The 18213-nt window shown below is 31.7% G+C and overlaps 2 protein-coding genes across 6 annotated transcripts; both read right to left on the bottom strand.

Moving 5' to 3' along the window:
• Positions 1-5099: 5099 nt before the first annotated feature.
• On the bottom strand, positions 5100-8610 carry LOC8258180 (nicotinate-nucleotide pyrophosphorylase [carboxylating], chloroplastic). Its single transcript, XM_002525963.3, has 11 exons — positions 8572-8610; positions 7925-7983; positions 7201-7382; positions 6952-7085; positions 6800-6863; positions 6626-6708; positions 6387-6470; positions 6147-6299; positions 5869-6045; positions 5547-5614; positions 5100-5364 (listed from the first exon to the last, which is right to left on the bottom strand). Exons 1-11 carry the CDS (start codon positions 8608-8610, stop codon positions 5268-5270), a joined length of 1140 nt encoding a protein of 379 aa, XP_002526009.2. The 3' UTR covers positions 5100-5267.
• Positions 8507-12888, bottom strand: LOC8258181 (nicotinate-nucleotide pyrophosphorylase [carboxylating], chloroplastic). 5 transcript variants are annotated; one of them, XR_001535700.3, is made up of 11 exons: positions 12656-12885; positions 11858-12000; positions 11444-11577; positions 11298-11361; positions 11113-11195; positions 10644-10727; positions 10406-10558; positions 9904-10080; positions 9451-9518; positions 9029-9206; positions 8507-8867 (listed from the first exon to the last, which is right to left on the bottom strand). XR_001535700.3 is itself a non-coding variant. In XM_002525964.4 (11 exons), exons 2-11 carry the CDS (start codon positions 12135-12137, stop codon positions 9110-9112), a joined length of 1062 nt encoding a protein of 353 aa, XP_002526010.1. In that variant the 5' UTR covers positions 12138-12200; positions 12656-12793; the 3' UTR covers positions 8883-9109. The 5 variants fall into 5 exon arrangements, 3 of the variants coding, with proteins under 3 accessions (XP_002526010.1, XP_015578975.1, XP_015578974.1); XR_001535701.3 differs by having other exon boundaries at positions 8507-8615; XM_002525964.4 differs by lacking the exon at positions 8507-8867 and adding an exon at positions 12079-12200 and having other exon boundaries at positions 8883-9206; positions 12656-12793.
• Positions 12889-18213: the final 5325 nt, after the last annotated feature.

Raw genomic sequence — 18213 nt, 5'->3', positions numbered from 1 at the left:
GGGAGGAGAAATTGAATAGAGATGACATTCGCTCCTATACTTGCATGATTTTATTACTTAGATTATTTATATGTTAATTTTAATTTTAATTTGAATTTTATATAGATCTCTAATTTAATAGAGTCGACTACTATTGTACACAATACATTTATTTTTGTAAACATATTTTTCATTCGAAAAGAAAATATAATTTTAAAATCAAGTTTCTTTAAACACGTTAATAACTCGTGAAGAGTATTAATAGTATGTAATTTGAATGAGTTGACTATTTCATGGCTTTTATTTGTTTTGCTCTAAGATATTATTTTGTGAATATTCCGTACAAAAGAAAACAATTAAGCTAAGATTCTTTTTTCCGATGATCATATTATATAAACCAAACAAAATCCGAATGCATGAATGATTAAGCTTTAGAAAGGAAGTGGCAAGAGGTATGCAAATACAGGTAAGGCGGTTTGGTAGCATTTGTTAGGAATTTTGGTTTGGTAAGAAGACAACATCTACAAAGGTGTGTGTGTGCTGCCAATTAATTGATGACCGAAAGCAAATTGCTTTATGCACAATTTTTTTAATTTTTTTCCTCTTCTCAAATAATTTCCTTTTCCTTCTTGACGTTTTGTTAATTGGATAATGATATTATTATTATTGAATTGTTTGGAGGTGTTTGTATTTTCTTTTCTTCTCTTTGTTCTTTTTGGGTTTATGGCCAAATTATTAAATGTTATGTGCAAATATATTAGATGCACCCCACTGCTGTTGCAATAAAAAGTTACATCATTGCTGCCCCAAGTATTAGTCACAAAGGGGGTAAGAGGAGTTGGGTGAGCCGCCCCTCTATTAACAATTTTCCATCATCATCATCATTCGTGAGTCATCTCCATGCTAGGATGTGTTATTTTGTTGAATTACTTTTGGATGGTTTTATTGAGATTCCATGGCTTCTTTTTTCTATTCAATTATGCTTTCAAATTTGGGGTACAATTTGGCCCCCACCATCCTCTTTTCGTCCAATAGCAAGAGTATTTATAAAGAAAAATAGAAGAAGAAATACCCGTTTACTCTGTTTTCTTTTTCTAATTTTATTTTAAGAGATACAAAACATTTTCTAGAGTATACTAGTCATATAATTTTATGAGTTAGCTAAAATGATAATTGAGTTTATCTATTTCATTGTTCAGATTTTAAAATCTAGTACCAAATGAAATAAATACATTTTTTTTAATAAATAATCTAGATTCCATTTTCTTTAAAAAAAATTGTTTATACGATATTATCTGAATGCTAAATTAAAAATAATATATATATATACCAATAGTCAAATACCGCATTAAGACATCCTAGAAAAGTTAGGACCCACGCAACATGAACCCGACTGAGTTTCCTGTACTTATTGAATTGCAAATTTGTTTAACTATGATGTTATAGTGTCATCACCCACATTTGCATCAAAAAAGAAAAAATAATTACCCATTAACCCAAAAGAAAAAATAATGGCACGCATAGGTTCTTTCAAGATATCTATCTCTTAATGGTGTTTAATTATACAAGCTGAAGAAATTAATGTTTGTTGTGCTCTCATTTTAATGATTCCTTTACAAGAAAAAAGAAGAAGAAGAGACGAGACATTGCATGTATTGTTGTGGGCGTGCAATTTCAACATATGTTATCCTTGTCGATTCGACTATGTCACAAACTCCTCCACTTAGATTAATTGTCTAATCACCTTCTTGAATTTTGCACTAATCAGTTGGTAAATATCTCTATCAACTTATAGAATTTGCTCAAGCAAAAGTTTCTTTGATAAGGCCTTTCATTTTGTAAGCTTTTAATGATTTTATTTTTGCCATTGCTTGCTCATGACACATAAAAAGGTGGTAATGACAAGTGGGAATATAAAATAGGGACTCAGTAGATTAAAATGACATTTATTACGGTTTGATTAGTACCACTAGCCTTTTATGTTTTTTTATATAAAGAATTTATTGTGATTTACCGGTCATTAAAAAGAAATAATTGCTTGAAGAAAGTCTCTTCATAATTCTTTTACATAAGAAAATATTCCTTTTTATACTCATTTCTAAAATAACAACACGTCTACTCCAAAAAAAAAAACCTGCCTGTGGATTTTAGTTATTAATTTTTATTATTTTGTTTAGAATTTGGCAAGCAAGGGAAGGGATGAAAGCTCCATAATTGTCTTCAAGAATATGAATTAATTATATTGTCCGGCAACATTTCACTTGAAAAGAAAGATGAAATGTTCATTTAAACACAAATATTATGGAGGTTGAGAAGTTAATAATGACTCCCTAATGCCATGAATTAAGGGGAAAATTCTTGTCCATGTTATACGTAAGCACACCCAATTGCAGCTAAGGTCATAGTAGTATATTGGATGTATGTTTTGAAAGGGACATCAACAATTACTCACTGGATTATTGATTGAGATCTTAATTATTACTTTTATTTCAGCAGTTTGTTGGTATTTACGTTTATTACAATACAGAGAAGAAAAGAAAATAATTGTTGAAATTGGAATAAGAATGCATTCATTACCAAACTATATTTATAAAATCCAATTATATAAAACTTATACTATCGAGAGCATAATGATTAATAAATCTGATGCCCCTATCATATCACAACGAGTTGGGGTCAACTTCTAAAACTCTTTAAGTACGAACAATATTATGTTACTCATTTCATACACATGCAGAGGGTTTTTTATGTAATGGCGAAGCCACTTTGTAGCTAAAAGGGCAATTGTTCCTCTTACTTTTGAAACATAAAAATTATCACTGAAATTATTTTACAAATTTGATTATGTTGTCTATAAAATCACAATTTCCCTTTTGTTAATTGTTTTTCTTTTTTTTATTTTTTAATAAAAACATTTATTATTTTACTTTGATGTAGTTATTATTTGCCCTCTACATTTTTGTTATCTCTTAATATTTAAAAATTATATTCTTTTCATTTTTTAGTTTTATAATTTTACACTTAAAAACTTATTTCGTCAAAATTTCCATTTAACAATAGTTAACTAGATTTGGTTTTTATACTATTTTTCTCATTATTTTTATTATAATATATAAATTATCTCTTACAGTTTATTTATTATATTAAAACTCTTTTATATTTTAATAAAACCAACTATTATCTCTTTATCAAAAATCAAGACAATCAAAATACTAAAATAATAAAAAAAATTACTTTAATTATTAAATTTATTATTAAATATCAGACTCTTATAAACTTATTTTTAAATCAAATTAAGGTAAAATTTTGTTTATAGCAAAAACCAACTTTAGCATCTGTACAAAAATAATTAACTAGTATTTTTTTACTTATTCTAATTTTAAGCAATAATTAAATTTTAGTAATATTTAATTATTTTAAAAGTATTCATACTTATCAAAATATTAAAAATTTGTATAATTTTACTTTAAATCAATTTTTATATTATACCAAAAATTAGGGACTAATAGTATAAATCATACTTAATTAACAATATTTTAACAGATATTTTGGTATAAACTTATAAAATAAAATGATAAAAAATTATTTTAAAAATATTAAGAAGTAAGTGGTGTAATATGAAAAAGTACATGGAGATTTATAGTAATTATCCTTTTACTTTTGATTTCTAATTTTAATTTCACTCCGTGTTTAGTTCTCCGGTTGAAAATATTAGTTTATGACATCTAGCGAACGCTGCTTCCCTCACATATCTACAAATAGGGGTGAACAAACATTTGATTGATTCGATGAAGCCCTTAATTCAAATTAAACTTAGTGACTTCTTAAAACTGTGAGTTGATTATGGTTTGGAGTACTATTAAATCAATTGGGAAAGTGAAAGAGTTTTTGCATTTACTTAAGATCTTCAATTTAGGGTTTTTTTTTTTACATTAAGTAATCTATCCATTCTTAAAAGTTACAACTAAGCCCAATTACAATCCCCCAAAACGTTTTTGGGTCAAAGTTACAATGGCTCATTTAGAAAGAAAAAAAAAAAGTATAAATGGACAATTGACAAATGAAGGTTAAAAGTATCAAATTACTGTTGTTAGTAGAGTAATTGAGACTTGCATTTTGGTACATAATAATGTCTCATCTCGGTTTGAGACTTAACTCTGACAAAATTTTAGTTAATATGTTGGATTGGTTTGGTTCCTCAATACTTCAAAGTAAGAATAATTAATTTGGTTTGATATATTACTCATTATTATTCTAACCCAACTCTTTACACTAATATTTATAGAATAAATAAAAATATAAATTACAAACATATGACCTATCATATTTAATTTAAATATAAAAAAATCTCAATTCATCTAAAAAATATACCTTATTAATAATTCTCATTACTTTTCTTTATATAGCCATGTAGAATGATTAAAACCCTAGACCTCAAATCCTTAAAATCGTTAAGAACCGATCATGGCACAAACGTGAGATTCAAGACAACTGTACATCTCTGAGTATAAATTTCCATGATACAATACATTGAATTTCGGTGTTAAAAATCAGCATTTATTTTTGCAGCTATAATGATAGTCACCTATTTAAGTTATTGAATTTACAAACTGCTTGGCGGTGGCTGGTGGTAGATGGCTCTGACTCTATGCTTTTACTTCTTTACCTTTATTTAACTTTCCTCATTAAGAGACTCCTACTGACTAATCCAACCTTGGTGTTTCAAAAGGAAAAATATAGGGTAAGGCCACATCAATGTTCGGCGGGGTTACTTGCTGCAGGCCAGTAATTGCCATGACGAAGCAGCTTATCTTCAGTAGTTGTATTCTGAAAGAAGTTACTGTCTTGCTTTTATGGAGTGGTTTCTTTTTTCTCGAGAAAATAAAGGGTAGAGAAAAGAAAAGAAGTATTTTCATGTTTCTCCATTTTGATCAATGGTCACTTGATCTTAGCCAAGTGAAGCCATTAGGCCAATAACACCACACGATAATCCAACACTTGTTATGGACCTTATTGTGCAAGGCCCAGAACTGACTCGACATATTTGATCACATTTATGAAAATGCCTCTGCAAGATTGTTCCTGAATTCATTTCTGAACAATAATTTATGCAAACAAAATCAGCTGGCAAGCAGAATAAACTCATAATTATTAAGCATAGTTCTTCAAACCACAAACAGAGCACAACTTTTAGCTAAATAACACAAAATAAGAGAAGAAAATAACTCTGCTTATTCTTGTTCTTATTCTGGACTGGTTGCATAAATTAAAGGAAGATGAGGATAATATTATGCTCGTTTAGTACGCCTTCCGACTTCAAGGGCCAACTCTGTGTCGATTTTGAGCGAGATGTCAAGTGCTTTTACTGAATGTGTCAGAGCACCACTGCAAATCAAATTTAAGGATTTTACTACAGAAATTCTAATTACCTCATTTATTTCCATACCTACACATGGGCAAAGTCACTGGTAGCACTAATCCTGAGGAGGCAGGGAGCATCTTATACTGATCCAAATCTTAAGTTACAATAATGCTATCAGCTATCAAGTAAGAGGTTTCCAAGTTACCTAGAAATGTAGGTTACCCCAGTTTGTCCAATCCTGTGCACCGTGTCCAGAGTAACATTGCCTGATGCCTGTTAAAGGAAACAAACAGATCAAGATTAATAGTCCAACTCAATGTAACAACACAGCTACCTCAAAGATTCAAGTAATTGATTATGACTGTTCGTAACATGCTTGAAACACAAAATCATAATCACATGCAAGTTTCTTGAGAAGAAAATAAGCAACAATGGACCAATGAACTTTGGCTCCAGGGGATTGAACAGAACAATAGACAACAAACAGACCGAGACGATAATAAAGTTGAACTGATAATAAGAGTTACCTCAGTCTCAAATCTTCCATTGATCAATTCAGCAGCACTTTTAAGCATAGATACATCGACATCTCCATTTGGTAGTGGTACAACCATATTATCCAACATTATCCTGGTCAAGGATGTCTTCTTTTGTGATGCGTAGCTTAAAACCTCATTCACTTCCTCAAGTGTTCTCGTTTCAATCTTGAGCATAAAAGAAGAGAATCAAACAATCATTGCAGAAAGTAAAGTATGAGATGCCTAAGCAATTTGCAAGAAACCTGAAAGTCTGAAAGCCTATATACCTCGACCTCCATTTGAAGATTGTTTCGCTCCAAATAATCATCAACAGACCTGATGGCATTTGCTATACCTCCAGCTATTGATATATGGTTATCTTTTACCATTACCATGTCAAATAAACCCATTCTATGGTTCTTGCCTCCACCAATTAGCACCTGTAACATGAGAAAGTCAGTTACAATCTTATATGTAACTGAAGATAGTACGAATTGCCATGGGCACAAGCAGCAAGAGATACACACGGCCCACTTATCAATCAAACGCAGTCCTGGAGCTGTTTTTCGAGTCTCTAGAATACATGCTGGGCTTGCAGCATCTGCCATTTTCTGCAGGAAGGATGAAAAAGAATATAGAGATTGTAAAACTCATTTTCAGATTATAGAATCATATTCAATTGGTTAGGTCTGCCATGATCCCATCCAATGTAGAGTTCAATGACTACTATTTTAATTTATCAAACCTTGAAATAAAAGAATCAAACCTTAGTTAGAGTTGCTATTCCGCTCATCCTCTGCATAAAATTGAGTGCTACCCTTTCCGCTACAACAATACTATGAGCTCTTCCTATAAAAGAACAAAATTAGAAGTATAGAAATAACTAATGCAAAAATTCAAATTAAAATACTACCAGAAAGATTGTAATTGCTTTATTTACCAGATACTTTTCCAAACTGCAATCCTTTATGAACAAAATCTCCATCCTTCACGGTCCACTCCACCTAATGTTGCAATGCGCATCAGGATTAAGAAATCATGCAAATCAAGCAGAAAAAATTCAAACTAATAAAATTGAAAGAGCGTTCTTACCTTCAGAGAGGGATCAACCTCATCAAATATCATCTCAGCCACTTGAACTCCTGCAATGACACCATCTGCTTTCGCCAAGAAATGGGCTTCCACTTCCATTTCATGTGGAATAGTTGCTGCGCAAGTTATATCTCCTGCAATTCAACTACAAATATTACGTGCCAATATAAAAATCACGCTAAATAAATTGATATCCAACAAAAGTAAAATAGAAAGATTTTTCTTTCTTAGAAAAAAGATTAATTGGACCTCTATCCCCAGCATCTTCAGCAAGAGCTAGCTTAATAACACCCTTCAAGTCATAGGTAGGATGTGTGGGAGGCTTGATCGTCATAGCTAGTTGGAACAATTTTCTGGGATTTCTGAGACTGCGTGTGTGTTTCTTACAAAGATTTCTTGGTTCCAATGCAGCGCTCTTAAATATTTCATTGCTATAAAAAGATACAAAAAGGTTACATGTAGCCCAATACAGTCACACAGGGACAAGAGCATGGTCCCTAGTTGACAGTGTCTATCGTTATCAATTTATCATCAACATCATCTTCATGTCAGGATATCATTTTGTTGAAGAGTACTGCTAAATGAAGTGGGTCACTGCAGAACTTACGATACTGTACCGGTGTTTTTGGTGGCTTATGGTGATCTCATGGCCCCACTGATCTTTCCAAAATATATAAATATATAACCGATTTCATCTTCTTCCTAAAAAGAAAGGAATAGTGTATATATATATATATATATATATATAGAGAGAGAGAGAGAGAGAGAGAGAGTTATATTTGTTTGGTTTTTCATTGGTGACCAAAACGAGATATAAATCATGGACTAGATGACCAGAAAACCTTCTATTTGTACAATTCTCATCACAAAATGCGATTAACGTTCATCAATCAGAAGGTAAATAACTCAACTTTTTATTTTATTATATTTATTAGTTATATTCTGACTCCAGTATGATTGTGTTAAAGCTCACCAGTGATGGTTGTCAAATGCAAAATATCTCCACACAACTCTCTGCCTGCAACAAATTGCCTAGTAATAATGATGTTCATTCTGTCAAGTACTCCTTATATAAAACTATAAAAAGTTGCACGTGCAAAACATGACTGGATTGGGATCTCCTGTAGTTAGTGGAGCGAAAAAATAATTATCGCACTAAGCCTAAAAAGAAAGGTTATTTTCCAGAATCTGCCTTTCAAGGGTGTCGATTATACAAGTCCAAGAACTGTGTGTTTTGCTCTCTTCAATAATTTCGTAAAACAAATGACAGAGTTTGGCATTTTCCGAGCATTTTCAACAATTCGGTTTGCCACATGCTTATTTAGTTGGTGCCTCATTTATCATTGGTGATGCGACTGAGGAATAAACTTCCCCACTTAGATTCAATAATGCGGTCTGCTTATTTCTCAATTATTAAAGCTCTATAAATTCCCAAAATATAACATAATTGATTGCGGAAGGCCCCCCAACCAGCCATTGAAAAGAAAGATATGAGCCTTCCAATGGCAATTTTCTGCACGCCGACAAGCTAATAATGATTTAGGAATGGCTCTCGTTGATGGAAATAAATATCTTGTTCATGCAGCCATAGCCAAGTAGCTATATTGTCCGTAATGTTACAATGGCAATCAATATTGGCATAACAAAACGTGAGGCCATTATTCCTATAACAAAAAAAATGCAAGGGCACGTATTAGGTAAGCAACAGTCCTGCTCGTCTTCATTCACTAGTCACTAAATGACGACAGAATGATGACTTCCATGCCCCATATCCTCTTCCAACTTGTGAATTTAGTGAAATGTGCATACATAGAAGTTCGTGTATTTCCCACAACATTTCATGCATGGGTTGTCCTTTATTCCCAATTTCCATGCTGTATTTCTGACTAGAATAACGACATGGTGACCTTAATAAACTGGTGGCCAAGACGTAAAAACACAAATGTTACATAACCACATATAATGTGAAAGGATCGATAGACATGTAATCCATATCTTGTAAATTCGTATAAAAGTTGAAACAGGAAGAGGATAGTTTTGTGGATGATCTATATCAAGGAATCGTCCGTGAAAATACCTATATCAATTCAGTTCTTCAAATCACTATAAGCTGAGAGATGATCCACTATATAAGTCAGAAGGAAGAAGCAGAGTATAATCATGCCCGTTTAGTACGCCTTCCAACTTGAAGAGCCAAGTCCGTGTCAATTTTGAGAGAGATGTCAAGTGCTTTTACCGAATGTGTAAGCGCGCCACTGCAAACAAAATTCAAGAATTTTAGGACTATGTTCCAAGGATCTCAACATGTTCCACCTACGTGTAGGCTCTGATGACAACAGAACTGCATAGTCAGGTGCAAGCTGCAACTGCTAATTCTGAGGAAGTAGGTAGCATCTTATACTGATCCCATTTTGAAGTTTTATACTCCTATCAATTTCTACAGCAAATATAAATGCACCGAAAAGAGAAACTAGTGCTATTATGTGGTTCCAAAGTTACCTAGAAATGTAGGTTACTCCAGTCTGTCCAATTTTGTGTACAGTTTCAAGAGTAACATTGCCTGATGCCTGTAACATGAAATAGATAGATCAATATTTAGCCTCAGAAAAAGAAAGCAAAACAAAATCAACTTTAGACGCTGATACCTAAAAATTTAGCAACTGAAAATTCAAAATATGCTTAAAAGATGAATTCTTAATGAAAATAATAATCACACGCAAGTTTCTTGACACAAGCAATTTTGATGTAATAAAGGTGAGTTCTTTAATAGCTGTTAGACGTGGATGGATATGTCTCACATGTCAAACACATCGAATCTTCACAAGTGTCCTTAAATCACATGACTTGATACACTATGAGTGTTAAGTATTATTTACAGCTCGCAGTAGATCTCTATACAAGTAACAGACTGTATACTAAAAATAAATTAGTATAAGTACTACAAAGAGCTACCTCAGTCTCAAATCTTCCATTAATCAATTCCACAGCATTTTTAAGCATTGTTACATCGACATCCCCATTTGGTAGTGGTATAACCATATTGTCCAACATTATCCTGGTCACAGAAGTCCTTGTTTGTGATGTATAATGTAACACCTCATTTACTTCCTCAAGTGTTCTGGTCTCAACCTTTGGGCCACGAAAAATAATAAAATCAAAAGCATAGATTTTGTCAGACATGTCTCTTATGCAAAGCATGTAGAAACGAATTATATGATATTGCATAAATAATAATATTACGAGGTAACTAAAAGCAGATAGTGGAAAACAGAGTGATACAAGAGCAGCAGATAGTGTAAACTAGAGTATTATGAGGCAAATAAATAAACAGCCGCTTTAATAGTTGAGAGATGAGATAGATAACGAATCCATATAAAGTTAGATTAACCCAGGTAATTGTTTTACTTCGTTAAGTCAGAGTCCATAAGAGGACACTTCAATTTTGAAAGACTACCTCAACCTCCATTTGAAGATTCTTTTGCTCTAGATACTGATCAACAGATCTGATGGCATTTATGATACCTCCTGCTATTGATATATGATTATCTTTTATCATAACCATATCAAATAAACCCATCCTGTGATTTTTCCCTCCACCAATCAGCACCTGTAACATGAGAATGCTATAAGTCAACCAAAAACTCAGGTAAGAACTTATTGATCCGGGGCAAAGACAAAGAAGATATCCACACCGCCCACTTATCTACCAAACGTAGACCTGGAGCTGTTTTTCGAGTCTCTAGGATACACGCCGGGCTTGCAGCATCCGCCATTGCCTGCAGGCACAATATCATAACTTCATCCTATTCACTGTTATCTCAACACCAAAAATCATGTATCAACCAGGTTCTATACATAAATGTTGACCAATATGGTATTTTCATTTTCACAAATTATGACATGAAATTTGAAAGACAGCAATATCAATATGATTTGACTTCTTATAATAACATGTCCTGGTGTAGATCAGTATTCTTTATAAAGTCAAACATATTATCTCTGTCCTTTCAGATCTCCAAGCTACTACCATAGACACAGAAAGAGCCAACTGTGACCCAAATATGTGCTTCGAATTGCATCAGATTGAAATCCAACAATGGAATTTTGAGTAATGCTGCACTTCATGTTTCTTTAAAACTCATGAAAATAAAAGAAGGAAACCTTAGTTAGAGTTGCTATTCCACTCATCCTCTGCATAAAGTTTAGTGCTACCCTTTCAGCTACAACAATATTATGCGCTCGCCCTGTAAAGAAGGAAAAATAAGAAGTATGATTATAACACTTGAACAAATTTTTAAAATACTATCAAATAGATTTTCTCTTGTTTTGTTTCCCCTTTGAGTTACCAGAGACTTTTCCAAACTGTAGTCCTTTATGTACATAATCTCCATCTTTCCGAGACCATTCCACCTAAGGTATAATGTACATCAAGAATGACCAAGCATGCAAACCAAAGAGGCAATACAAAATCATAAAAATTTTGTGTTCGTACCGTCAGAGAGGGATCGACCTCATGGAACAGCATTTCGGCTAATGCAATTCCTGCAATGATACCATCCTCTTTTGCCAAGAAATAGGCTTCCACTTCCATTTCAGATGGAACGGTTGCGATACAAGTCACATCTCCTGCAATCGAGCCACAAACATTGCTCATCGATATCTCCATATAAGGATGTTACAAATTAAATGCTATCCAAAACAAAAGGCAAAGGAAGGGAAAAAGAACTATCAGCGAATATCAATCTCTACATTTAGGAGATTTCAAGTTTCCATGTATGTCAAAATCATCGAGGTCATACAAAACCGATCGACATTAAACATAGCAATACAAAAATACTGCAATAGACAGAATTTGTTGGCGAGCCATGAGGGAATGGAGATGAAGAAAATAAGAGAATGATTGAACCTCGATCTCCAGCATCTTCAGCAAGAGCTAGCTTAATGACTCCCTTCAAATCATAGGTAGGATGTGAAGGAGGCTTTATTGTCATTGATTGGAACAATGTACTTGGATTTCTGGTATCAATTGCAGACATTCTAACAATCCGCCTGCAACAACCCAAACTATCTAAAGCCATGTCCAATTACCAGAATAATACACAAATATTCTTTTGAAGAAGAATGTACCTTGAAGTTGTAAGGAAATGAGGCAAAGTTAATAATGAGTTAAAAGTGACAGCAGACATAAATTGTATTGCTTTTCTTTCTTTTGTGGGAAACTGGGTGATTGTAGATGTATACACTTAACCCTACATGATAATCCATTTAACCACATAAATAAAAATCAATACTACAATTAAGTAAAGAAGAATGCTTTAAAGTTAGGTTTCCACAGTGTAAACCTCAAGTGGCATCAGGTTTACATACAATCACAAATAAAGTTTTAGTTGTTAACATGAGATATAAGAATCACCAAACCCATTAAGAATCATATGTTTAGCTCTTCAATTACTAGTTGGTGTTCAGTTAAAACAATAAAGAATAGCAAGAACTAGTAACATTCATGATAAGTAAACAACAAACAAAAAATTTGAAAATTCAAACAAACGCATATTCATTAAAAAAAGAAAGAAAGCAAGAGAAAAAAAAAAGGTCCAGCTAAACCAGAAATTTGAAATGGTACAAGGTATTTGAATACCCAAATTAATCTTATAACATAGCTAGAGAGAAAAAGAAAGAGAAAGAGAAAGAGAAAGAAACTCACCTTGGAGAGTGAACAGACCAAGAGAACCAAGAATTCCACTCTATGTATCTAAATTTATATGTGTTGTGTAATTCATTTGATGCTATATCAAGTTCTGATAAACAAAAGCTAACATCTTTTCTGTTAATTGTTTGGTGAAAGACTAAAGAAAGCATTATTTTTGTGTTTCAAGATTCATTGCATGAATTGAATGAGAGGACCAAAATGAGCTTGAAGCCCACAAAATCCGGCTCATGATTTTACTGCTACATGGGCTTCAGTTGGGTAAAGTAAACTTGCACGCTCATTTAATGCACTTCTACATAAAGTCTTGAAACCATGTCCAACTTTCTAAATTATGTATTAGTTGATATTTTAATTTGTAGTAAAAGTTAAGAATCTTAATTTTTCTTTTTTTGTTTATCATCCATTATTATAAACCCATCAATACTAATGAATGTTTATCAAATTTGTATTTTACGACAAAATATATATATAATTAATTGTTGCCATTAATATTATACACGGGGGTGACTACCAGTTTAATTTCACAAAAAAAAAACAAAAAAAAGAATTTCGACTTTGCAAAGTCAGAAGTACCTAATGGAATAGATAAACTGCAAGATTTTGCCTCATATCTAACCAGAATGCGAATCATTTTCAAGCACAAAAATGATGCTCCATTATTATTATTAGTATATATCAACTTAACTTAAAAAAAAAATTGTCTTTTAATATTATATTATTTTTTTATATTTTTAATAATTATTATTTTATTTTCTTCCCACTCATTTAAACAAATTATATATATATATATATAATAATTATTTTTATATAATTAAACACAATAAAATAATAATTTTTTCTTCCTTTTAAATTACTTTTTCCTCCTCTTCCCTTTTCATTGCCAGGTAAAACAATAAATGTTTTTGTAATTTATTTGTGTATCCACGCATGGACCACATATCATTTTCTTTAAAAAGAATTTCTTTTTGCATTTTTCTAATGAATTTGGCCCAGTAATTAACATATTTTGTTTTTCTTTCTCTACTAATGGTTATTAAATTCCATTTATGGAGTGCGTGACGGCCGATTAAGAATTTAAATTGCATGAAGAGTACGTCTTGAAGAAGACAAATAAGAGATAAAAATAATTAATAAGACCAAAAGCAGGAAATAAATAAATAAGTGAAATACCAAATCATATATATACTTGCAATTTCATGGAGTTTCTGGGCAGAGGCAGCAGTTAGGCCGTTGAAGGTATTTGAATGATGAATATTCAAAATTTTCACGTTTGTAAATTTTTCATATATATACTTCATGCAATTTTTGTAAGACTATTCCTTTTAAAAAAAAAAATAAAAAATAAAAAATAAAATATAACAGTCCATGTTTCCTATTTTCTTATTTTAGATTAATTATAATGTGTTTGAGATTATTATTTGTTTGCTGTTTATTGGATGTCATATTATATCATTGTTACATTCAACATTTTACTTCAAGTGACACGAAATCTTCATAATATAACAATTTGTAATTGCTTCAAAAAACAGTTTCGCAAAAGTGAAACAAACAAGTTTTTAGATTCACTGATATTGTTGGAGACAATGTTGTTTACAAATTAAATATTAAAATTCAAAGCTTCTAATATTAATTTTTTTTTTCTGTATTAAATGAATTTTTAATTTTATAACGAATTAAAATAACCAATTTTAATAGAAAAAGGGAAGAGATGAAGAAAGATGGCAAATTAAAGGCGGAAAGGCATAGTTTCAAAACTCCTAAAATTCTTGTGTTTGATCTAAATTGGCTGCTATTGCATAATTCCAACTTGTGACTTTCAATTAACAGGTACACATGTTCAAATACACAATTAAATTATAGTCCACTATCTTCAACAGTTCAACACTCAAAATTTCGTTGCCATCCAAATTTTTAAAAAAAATCTATAGGATGCCAAGATTTTATATATATATATATATATATACTGACAATCTTACTAATGGTCCAATACAAGCAGCATTTGAATTCAACCGCCATCTCTCGTCCCTTTATTTCTTATTATATATCTGTACCAACTGCTTTCCATTCTCACTTTATAACACAAGAAATTAAACTCAGACTTATACGAAGATCACGATGCTATTATTATATTCAACACCCAGATTTTGCATGCAGGAATGGAGGTTTGTTTTTGTGCTTCTTGTTATAGCTTTTGCAATGGCTGCCCCCGGGGGATGTGCGCGACCCATCAAGAGTGTTGCTGCAGAGTATGCTTACTTGTTCGAAAACCAGCTTCCACGAGGGCCGGTGCCACCTTCAGGTCCTTCTAAATGCCATAACAAGTACAGCCAAATCCATGGACTTGATACAATGGATTATATTATATGCCCATGACAAACTCTTTTGTGTTTTCCCCAACCCCTAGAAGCTGTCAGTTAGTTATTCTTTCCCCTTTTGATCTTCATTCGTTAATTTGTGCAGATCATTAAAATAGTTATGAAGCCGGCTTTTATTCAATTTGTCATACTTAAGGAACAAAATTGACAAAGCAGACATAGAATTTCCCGCATATCTTTTTCTGTTTTTTTTTTTATTATTTTCTTTTCTGTTTTACTATGATAGTTGGGATTGTTTCTATTTTGAACCTTAAATGCTAAATACTACCTAAAAAGAGGATGCAAATAAGTTTATCATATTTGTAAGGAACTGTATAAATAATGTTCATTCAAATAAGTGAGTATTTTAATTTAAAGAAAGAAAATAGAGAATTGAGAAGGCAGCCTATCAAAATTCATTTTAGTTTCCTACTTAATTTGTTTTTTCAGTCCATGGATGATAAGGCTAAAATAAATAAGTTGTAATTTTCTGTTTGACTGACTTGACACTTTCTTTTCTTCTTTAAATTTGAATTTCATGCAAAGGCACAATTTTATCTGTTGATGGCATGCGTGAATACAAGTTCTTACCAAAAATATAAAAAAATTGATCCATTGTATCTAAAAATAGTGATCCAGTGTCCATTCTGCTGTTGTCTAAATTCAAACCTTTTTTCATTTCCGAAATCCAACTGATGGGCACAGCTGACAGCCCACTTCATATTATTTGGGCTGTGTTTGGATGCTAAGATTGTGCAGATGACCCATCATCTGCCGTCCAAAAACAAAAGAGAAAATGTATATATACACGTTGTTTAGAGAGAATAATTAAAAGGATGAATGTGTGCGAGGATAATTAATATGAAAATGTCGATCAAATACATGGATGTAGTAATTTCAGCTCATATATATCCTGTGTATTTCTTAATCAAGTTTCTAAGAATTTATATATGGCTCGAAGACTGTTAAATCATTTGATTTATTCAATTGTGTTAAGCAAACAGTGTGGAAGCACAAGTATAACAGAAGAAGCAAAACTGGCTACTTGTACCAATGACTATGACACACTATCTTCTTGATCATTTATGATGCTTAATTAATAAAATATTGGACCATCACAAAAAGAAAAGGTAAGGAAAAATGAAGGGACAAGAAAATTCCTTGGATCAGTGAAAATGAAAGGCAAGTACATGTATATAGCTAGCTATCGAACTAGCTAGGTGGTGTTTTGTGGTTGTTTCTTTCTGATATGAAGTATGAAAGGCCACTAGCTAGTAGGTGATGCATATGGCTAAATAAGAAAAGAAAGCCACTGGTGATGAAAAACCCTTTATACAACTAATTCCTTAACAAGAAAGCAATAGAACAAAGAGATAACAAAGATACAGCAAAAAAAGAAAAAGAAAAACCAAACAACTGACTTATCAGCAGCTGAAACAATTAGCTGATGTTATCTAACTATTTAATTAAATGTTAAACCAAAATTAACCAGCATATTATTGGGCATAAGCCACATCAACTTTACAATTATTTAGCTTTAAATAACTAAATAATAATCTATTGTGTCTTTCCCGACTCATCTCAAAAGTTCAAACCAACTTATTTTTTGACAGTAAATTATTTATTTTATTCTTCCTTGTTTACTAAACATGAAAGGCTGATTACCATCATTTGGTACATGTTACAATCATCATCATTATTGTTATTTATATTAGTAGTGATCGATAATCTTGTTGTCATTTCTTGCACAAATGGGAAGAAGACGTGCACTTCAATTTTTGTAGATGGAGACCTGAGACCTCAAACAAACAGTAACGTCTTGTTTGGTTTGCTATAACCTACTTCCTCAAAAAGTTTTACTTGTTGAAAAGTAATTCGCAGAAAGTGTAACCAGTTGAATGTTTGGTTTACATGCTAACTTCCTGGGAAATCGACTTTTTCTGTATTGCTTTTTTCACGGGAAATAAATAATCACTATAAAAGACTCTTGTAATCAATTATTTGTATTTTAGTTCAAAACAGACATATATATTTCTTGCCATGTTCTTTACTAATTATTTTAAAGTACTAACCGGCATGATCCTTCGCTCACTGCATACTTCTATTGCCAGTATTCTCTCCTGCGTAAGAACTTGATCAACAAAAGATAATTAGTTGCATGTATACATCCTCTGACTTACACGTATAATTACTAGCAATTATATCATCAATATTAAGGGTATTTTGTGTAAGTTAGATTATAAACCAATTCAGGATATTCAACTTAACTGGTCCCTCCTCCATGCTCCAGGTATATATATATTTTCTTTGAAAAGTACTACTTTCTCCTGTAGAAACCCACAAGTCCAAAAATTAAAAATGAAAGGAATTTGAACGAGTCAATAACAAATCAGTTTTAATTTAGACCTAACCATTGGCATTGATTTAATTCACGATTTTATATTATAAACTCTTATACGAGAGGAGTGTGAATGAGTCAATAACAAATCAATTTTAACTTAGATCTAACTAGTAGCATGATTTAAGTCACGCTTTTACATTATAAATTCTTATATATCCAATGTAAGATAATCCTCACATCCTTTAACACTCCCGCTTAAGTGCAACTTGTACTTGACAATATTATATGGATTGACTTAGCTCAAAGGCCAATATAAATTTAAAGTCTTGGATTATAAAGTCCACAAGCTAAGCAGTTCTCCGAATAAGTTCATATTTAAGTTTTCATACTATGTAGAAATTCATGAGCCCTAAGATTAAAAATGTGAGGACTCTGAATGTGTAAATAACAAATCAATTTTAATTTGCTCTAACCATTAATACGACTTAAGTCAAGTTAATGAGTTTTTCCTTTTATATTATAAACTCTTTATATATCCGATGTGGATTAATCCTTATACCTTTAATATTCCCCAGGGATGACAATGGATAGGGTATAGATAGAACAGTATTATACCCATACCCATATTTAAAAGGATATATGTCTATCAATACCCTATTCATACTTTTCTAGATAATAAATATTAAACTCGTCTCCATAGTAACCTATTGTCCAAATAGTTAACAAAATATAATAAAACTTCTATAAGATAATATTATTATGGCTAACAAATATTATTTCTTACAAAAGTTATTTATTTATGAATTATTAATTTATCAATATATGAATATTTATTAATTTTTAAAAATATATTTAAT

The sequence above is a fragment of the Ricinus communis genome, chromosome 5, assembly GCF_019578655.1.
Source record: "Ricinus communis isolate WT05 ecotype wild-type chromosome 5, ASM1957865v1, whole genome shotgun sequence".
Lineage (NCBI taxonomy): Eukaryota > Viridiplantae > Streptophyta > Magnoliopsida > Malpighiales > Euphorbiaceae > Ricinus > Ricinus communis.
This window is presented reverse-complemented; position numbering and strand designations above follow the sequence as displayed.

What these genes read in the sequence shown, in the direction of transcription:
- LOC8258180 (XM_002525963.3), bottom strand. Translation starts at nt 8,610, where the DNA reads ATGGCCTCACGTTTTGTTATGCCAATATTGATTGCCATT. An exon ending in TGCCAATATTGATTGCCATT is followed by an intron (nt 7,984 to 8,571) that starts GTAACATTACGG and finishes CATTATTACTAG; the next exon opens with GCAATTTGTTGCAGGCAGAG. An exon ending in GGGGTAACCTACATTTCTAG is followed by an intron (nt 5,365 to 5,546) that starts GTAACTTGGAAA and finishes TTTGATTTGCAG; the next exon opens with TGGTGCTCTGACACATTCAG.
- LOC8258181 (XM_015723488.3), bottom strand. Translation starts at nt 12,810, where the DNA reads ATGCTTTCTTTAGTCTTTCACCAAACAATTAACAGAAAAGATGTTAGC. An exon ending in AGGTCGATCCCTCTCTGACG is followed by an intron (nt 11,362 to 11,443) that starts GTACGAACACAA and finishes ATTATACCTTAG; the next exon opens with GTGGAATGGTCTCGGAAAGA. An exon ending in GGAGTAACCTACATTTCTAG is followed by an intron (nt 9,207 to 9,450) that starts GTAACTTTGGAA and finishes TTTTGTTTGCAG; the next exon opens with TGGCGCGCTTACACATTCGG.